The sequence below is a fragment of the Xyrauchen texanus genome, chromosome 44, assembly GCF_025860055.1.
Source record: "Xyrauchen texanus isolate HMW12.3.18 chromosome 44, RBS_HiC_50CHRs, whole genome shotgun sequence".
Classification (NCBI taxonomy): Eukaryota; Metazoa; Chordata; class Actinopteri; order Cypriniformes; family Catostomidae; genus Xyrauchen; species Xyrauchen texanus.
The window spans coordinates 3,268,364-3,275,470 of record NC_068319.1 but is presented as its reverse complement, the minus strand read 5'-3'; the positions used below and the strand labels follow the sequence as shown (position 1 = coordinate 3,275,470).

At 35.5% G+C, this 7,107-nt stretch overlaps 1 protein-coding gene across 2 annotated transcripts; it reads left to right on the top strand.

The window, feature by feature from the left end:
- Positions 1–1,449: 1,449 nt before the first annotated feature.
- On the top strand, positions 1,450–7,107 carry tmed2 (transmembrane p24 trafficking protein 2). Of its 2 annotated transcripts, XM_052116934.1 has the most exons (5): positions 1,450–1,766; positions 3,214–3,406; positions 5,428–5,448; positions 5,951–6,058; positions 6,177–7,107. In XM_052116934.1, exons 1-5 carry the CDS (start codon positions 1,587–1,589, stop codon positions 6,299–6,301), a joined length of 627 nt encoding a protein of 208 aa, XP_051972894.1. In that variant the 5' UTR covers positions 1,450–1,586; the 3' UTR covers positions 6,302–7,107. The 2 variants fall into 2 exon arrangements, with proteins under 2 accessions (XP_051972894.1, XP_051972895.1); XM_052116935.1 differs by lacking the exon at positions 5,428–5,448 and having other exon boundaries at positions 1,454–1,766.

Below are 7,107 nucleotides of genomic sequence, written 5' to 3'. Positions count from 1 at the left end.
TTTCAAAATCTTACACCGATACTACCCAGTTAATGTTTTTCTTATTAAATTTAAAAAGGATATTGATTTGAACTGTTCGTTGTGCAATACATTGCCTGATACCTTGTTTCATTTATTTTGGCATTGTGCTCATGTAAGGAAATTTTGGAAAGGTTTGACCAGATTTATAATTGATAACATTGAACCCACTTTTTCTTTATGTTTAGATAACGTTATATTTGGTTTTACTAATATCCCCTCAAATAAAAGGAAAGAATACTATATTATAAATGTAATTTTAATTTTTGCTAAATTTCATATACATAAATGTAAGTACAGTAAATCCCAACCTTTGTTTTTGGTTCTTGAAAAAGAAATTCAAATATATATCAAGACTATTTTTAATTCACATAATAAGAAAGCAATTAAAACTGTTTCTATATGTGAGTCCTTCAATATATTTACATGATATTTAGCCTTCCCCCCTGGCTGTATAGTTTTTCTCTTTATATATGTATTATTGTAGTTTTGACTGTACATTAACGGAAAAAAAAAAGTAAAAAAAAAACAGCACTAGCACTACCACATATCTTCGTTGGCTTTATAGGTGGTTGACAATACAGATTAGGCGCATTTCCGCCACCTACTGGGATGGAGTGTGAGGCATTGATGAAGTAGGAAATAAAAAGATGGACAAGAGACGGGGGGGAAAAACACCTATCTGAAATCTAATTGTTTAATCTGAATGTCTTTCACAAGGATGTGATGTTATATTCTTCTAATCAGACTTGTTGTCTTTTGGTAATCTAATACAGCCTTAGTCTCTTTTGAATTGTTTTTTAATAAGTTCTGTAATGTTACACTATTTATTCCTTTGGATATAGCTTTAACATCTTCTTTGGGCTGAGATCTTTCTTTATAGATATAAAGACAGACAGACAGACAGATGATAGATAGATAGACAGACAGATATATAGACGGACAGACAGACAGATGATAGATAGATAGATAGATAGATAGATAGATAGATAGATAGATAGATAGATAGATAGATAGATAGATAGATAGATAGATAGATAGATAGATAGATATAAAGACGGACAGACAGACAGACAGATGATAGATAGACAGACAGACAGAAAGACGTGTAGTATCTCAATTAATGTGGGACCATAGAAATAAAAAGCATGCATGATTATTCTAAAAGAATTATGAACGTGCTGTTTCAAATTAAACAGTTATAGATGCATCAGGTCACATCAACTGACCATTAAATAATACATATATATATATATATATATATATATATATATATATATATATATATATATATATATATATATATATATATATTTCAATAAGTTATAAATACGGTTTAACATAACTGACATACTCCACCTATTTTATTTTGTATTTTTTTTGTTTTTGCAATCGCTCACCGCGTCACGTCCACTTTTTGTCCCCGCACGCGGCCCGTCTAAAGCTTGACGTGGCATCATCAGTGGAGCAGCTCGCGCTGTCAGTCTCCGCCTTTCTACATGAGTCGGTCGAGCGCGATATAAACGCTCTTTTATGGGTTATATGCTGCATTAATACCGCGAACAGACATGTTTACGTTCACGGAGCTCGTGCTGCTGCTCTGCGCGCTGTCCTACACCGCGTCCGGTTATTTCGTGAGCATCGACGCGCACGCTGAGGAGTGTTTCTATGAGCGCGTGAACTCGGGCACGAAGATGGGCCTGATGTTTGAGGTGGCTGAGGGCGGATTCCTGGACATCGACGTGGAGGTTAGCTCAAAAATACACTGGAATGCCAATATATGTCCTTGATATACATTATAGACCACAAACGAGCGCTGCAAGGTGTTTGAAAGTGTGTCTGTTCGCGCTCATACCTGATAGGCGATCAAACCGAAAGTGAATTGAGGGCTTTAGAGTGATTGTAAGTGTTTAGATTATAGTTTTAGGGGTGTAATAACGTATTAAAGTTACACTAAATTAAGTTTCCTTGTGTGTTAGTCTGTTTTGCACACCTAAGATGGTTGTTCAAAGCAGGTTATGTTGTAATGACAGTATCTTGGTGATTTAAAAGTGTAGTGTAGGTGTTAAATGGTCCAATAAATATTTAATAATCAATATTTAATATAAAGGTAAGTGTGGTGTGGCTTTGTTTTTCTCTCTTTGTTTCCACCACATGGTTACTCAAACTGGGATCTGCATTAATAACCGTGTCTTGGTAATTCTAGCCGATTATAAGTGTTTGGATTTTATTTATCAGGTGTTAAAATTGTCCCTCTAAGGTGGCATTCACTGGTAAAGAAAAATATATGTAGTTGAATTGCACTTTTATAAGTTTAGCCTTCACCATATGTTTGCTGACCACTTGTCATGTTCAGAAATGCTGTGTCTAAAAGTGAGTTTAAGTGCTTGGATTCTAGTTTTAGGAGTTAAAATGTCAGTTCTAGACAGTAGACCCTTATCATGATCTGAGATTGTTCATGCCACATTAATAACAAAGTAGCAAAAGTGCTCTTGACCGTTGCTAAGTGGATGCTAGGGTGTTCTGGGCTGTCACGATTATGTAATTTGGCTGACGATTAATTGTCTCTCTTAGGGCTTTCGCCATTAGTGCATTGTCATATTTCTTAAAGGAATATTCCGGATAAGCTTAATTGATAGTATTTGTAGCATAATGTTGAGTACCACAACATTATTTCTACTCTACCGTCCTTTTCTTTAAAAAATAAAAGCTAAAATCGATGTTTCAGTGTGGCACTTACAATTGAATTCAATGGGGCCAAGTTTTAGAGGGATTAAAGGCTGAAATTTGAAGCTTATAATTTTATAAAAGCACTTGCATTAAGTCTTCTGTTAAAACTTGTGTATTATTTGAGCTTTAAAGTTGTTTAAAATGTCATTTTTGGGGGGTTTTAAGGATTGTTGACTATATTGTCATTGCAACGAAGTGGTAAAATTGGCTATAACTTTACACAGATGTGGTTAGTTCATGTTAACACTCCTATTGTTTACGTCTTGTGGCTATACTTTTGAAAAAGTGAGTATTTTAATGTTCAAAAATTGCCCCCCCCATTGACTTCCATTGTAAGTGGCTCACAGTCACCTCGAATTTTGCATTTTTTAAGAAAAGGAGGGACGAGTCAAAATGAACTTTTGTAGTAATTAATAATATGCCACAAATATTGTGGATGATATGTTTAATGCATGTCTTTAACAGATAACTGGGCCAGATGGGAAGCAGGTCTATAAAGGAGACCGTGAGTCCAGTGGGAAGTACTCTGTGGCCGCTCATATGGACGGAACCTACAAGTTCTGCTTCAGCAACAAGATGTCCACCATGACCCCTAAAATTGTGATGTTCACTATCGACATCGGTGAGGTGCCCAAAGGACAGGACATGGAGACAGAGGGTGAGCACAACATCTGAAGTTTTCTGGGAAGATTTGTAACTCCATAGTGTGACCCTCTCTCCTCCATATGGCGGGATTCCCACGGTCACTGAAAACCTGGAAATATCAGGACATTTTAAACCTATTTTTTCCATGCCTATAACAGTCATATACATTATTTTAAATAAGAAACATTTTTCTTGTTATGTGCACCTAAACAACTTTTATAACATTTTTATAGGTTTTTAAGAATCTAATGTAGAAAATCTAATAATCAAAAATGACTGGAATATCCGTGGAATTTACTGATATATTTTAATACAAAATCTAAATAAAATCAAATAATAATAATAATTTGCATTGTGACATTGTTTTCATGGTATTAACGCTCATTTTATCCCCCAATTCTCTTTAACGCATTGGTCAATGCGATATTCTCATTACTGTAACATGAAAAATAATATATTTCAATTGTAAATTATTTGTTAGGGCTGTGAATCGATTAAGATGTATTTAATTATACATTTTTCTGTGATTTTAATCCTGATTAATCATGGTACATTAAAGCAAACATTCAAAAATAATCATTGTAAATTGACTTTATACTTTGTCTCGAAGTACTTCTCAAATAATCATCATTTATATAAATATTTCAAATATGTAAGTTAAAATGTAATTTTTTTTTTTTTTTTGCAGATTGTTAATTAGACACATTTTTACAGGTTTAAACCTTTGATACAAGTATATGTATGCATGCCATAAAATCAATGGACAAAATGGATTCAAAGTTAAAAGCAAAATGTTCTGGCGGTTTCTAGTGACTTTTTTTTTTTTTAATAATAGCATCAAATGGGCAGTTTCAATTCATATCAAGCTTTATTAGAAAAAGAAACTTAAGTGTACATTGTCAAATGCATTATAAACCACTATACATCCAGATATAAACACATTGAATGCTGAAGTTTAAAATCTCAAAGCTATTATTTATTATTAAATGGATACTGGATTCATTGCGTTCATTTGAACAAATATATATATTACACTGTAATACAGTAAAAAAGATTTAAAAAATGTTACGGTAATGAGAATCATAATTGAACACAGTGGGAATAGTAAAAGTAAAATGTCCAGATGTGTTTTGTGAATGAGATTTGGGGATTTAAAGTTTAAGTGTCCTGAAAATCTCACAATGCAATAGTGATAATGGTCCTAAATATAGCCTTCCAAAATATAATCTCCCTTTGTTGTTGTTGTTGTTGTTGTTGATTTGGTGTTAAATATGACTGGGGCATTGACATTTTCTTGAGAGATTTCATGAGAATCACCCATTGTTCAAGGTGTGGCTTATCCCGTATTGGGCCAAAAAACAATGGCATCTATTTTTTTTTTATTTGATCCCCTCTTTCCGAATTTGGAATGCCCAATTCCCCCTTCTTAGTAGGTCCTCGTGGTGGCGTGGTTACTCACCTTAATCCGGGTGGCGGAGGACGAGTCTCAGTTGCCTCCACTTCTGAGACCGTCAATCCGCGCATCTTATCACGTGACTCGTTGTGCATGACACCGCGGAGACTCGCATGTGGAGGCTCATGCTACTCTCCACGATCCACACACAACTTGCCACACGCCCCATTGAGAGCGAGAACCGCTAATCGCGACCAAGAGGTGGTTACCCCATGTGACTCTACCCTACCTAGCAACCGGGCCAATTTGGTTGCTTGGGAGACCTGGCTGGAGTCACTCAGCACGCCCTGGATTCAAACTCACGACTCCATGGGTGATAGTCAGCGTCAATAAACAACGGCATCTCTTAAAAACAAAACAAACTTAAAAATAAGCATTTGTATAGATCAGACATTTCTCCTGAAGTGTAATATGTTTTTAGCATTCATTATTGACGGTTGCATATTGACAGCATTTTTAACCTCATATTAAATGGTTTTCAGGCAGTCTCAATATATTTCACAGTGAAGTTATACAGTACGTTCATTATGATTTAATGTGTCTTTTTATATCCATCATGGCCTTCTTCCTCGCCTATACAGGTGGTGGTGACAGCTGGGATGGTAGGCAGAGAATGGACAAAACAAAGACCATTTTAACCCATAACTAACGTGTTTGATTTGCACCGCTGTGTTCAAGCACATTTCATTTACTGATATGGTGCTGGCAGTAGCATGTGTAAACTGTAGGTACTGTAAGGCTACACATTTATGAATGGTAAAGGAGAGATGAACGTAATCTGGTGTGGCTTTTGTTTTTATGGAATAACATGAATCATTTTGATCACTTGTGTTTTGAATGAAAAGACTTGTAAAGTTGATTTACATGTGGTTTAGACTATCTTATGCCTAAATCTGATGGTGTTTTTAATAACCGCAACAAAAGCTTAAGCTCCAAACATGTTTGTGACATGTGAACTCTTGCATGTAGATGTGGAGCATTCAAAGTTGGCTCTTAACTGAAGCATCATTTGTCTTGGTGTGATTTATGTTTGCATGCTGCGCTAGCAGTAATGCTTGCGTTATTACAAACCCTATGAGTTAATGTGTGCTCATTTATTTCCAGCGCATCAGAATAAGCTTGAGGAGATGATTAACGAGCTGGCGGTTGCAATGACGGCGGTCAAACATGAACAGGAGTACATGGAGGTTCGAGAGAGAATACACCGTGCAAGTAAGTTGTAAAAAGCTGAGCATGCTAGTATATTCACTTTTGGGATGGATCTTAATTTTGCAAGCATTGAAGAAATCTGTCTCTCTTTTAACTGTCTAATTTTGTTTCTGCCCTTTAGTCAATGATAACACAAACAGCAGGGTGGTCCTGTGGTCATTCTTTGAAGCTCTGGTGCTGGTGGCCATGACACTCGGACAGATTTACTACCTGAAGAGATTCTTTGAAGTGCGAAGAGTCGTGTAACATCTTGTCAGTGTTCAACTACGCAACCACATCGAGTCGTGATTTACCAGTTTTACAAATTGGACATACCATTCAGCAGAGAATCGGAAGAACCTGGTCGTTATTTTCATGTTTTTGTTTTTCTTTGCCCCAATTTTAGATCTCTTCCATGTTTGTTTTTGTGTAGAAGGTGGCATATCAGTTGTGAATTATAAAATAATTGAATTTGTTCTAGCCCAACTTGTGTACATTTATTTTGAAAGGGCCTCATTTTTATTTATGGCTTTGTGTTACAAGTACACATTACTATGAGAATGAAGTATAAATGGTGTTTTGGTGTCGCTCCAAATGAAAGTGCAACACGTTTGAGGATTGTGTTGAATTGCATGATTGAATTATACCATGACATGAACAGTTTTGTGAGCCAATAGAAAGTCAGCACTCACTGATGTTGAGAAATGTCACGGCAAGCATTTTTAATATCACAGCTCATTATTGCAGTTAGTTACACCAACAACCTCCATTGCAAATAATTAAACCTGATGATGGTAATGCAGTAAAATGACTGCGCCGTTGCTTTTTGGAGATATTCTGGTGTGTTTTAAATGTTTATGTGGGATAGTTCTGGCCCGGTTTTTCCTTTGTCTTCAGTTTCTTCTTGAGGGGAGTACTTTAATTAGATTTGTACAATTTTTGTTGTCTAAACCAACTTTTACATTGATGAAAATGCTAAATTTATTTGGCTACAACTACTGGGAAACTGATTATATTACAGTAAATATGTTGAATATGGATTTGTTTTAATAAACAAACATGTTCTTAATGTC

Bases quoted from the DNA above. Each gene is read 5' to 3' on its own strand.
- tmed2 (XM_052116934.1), top strand. From the start codon at position 1,587: ATGTTTACGTTCACGGAGCTCGTGCTGCTGCTCTGCGCGCTGTCCTAC. The intron at 1,767-3,213 runs GTTAGCTCAAAA...TGTCTTTAACAG, and splicing joins TCCTGGACATCGACGTGGAG to ATAACTGGGCCAGATGGGAA. The intron at 5,449-5,950 runs GTAGGCAGAGAA...ATTTATTTCCAG, and splicing joins TGGTGGTGACAGCTGGGATG to CGCATCAGAATAAGCTTGAG.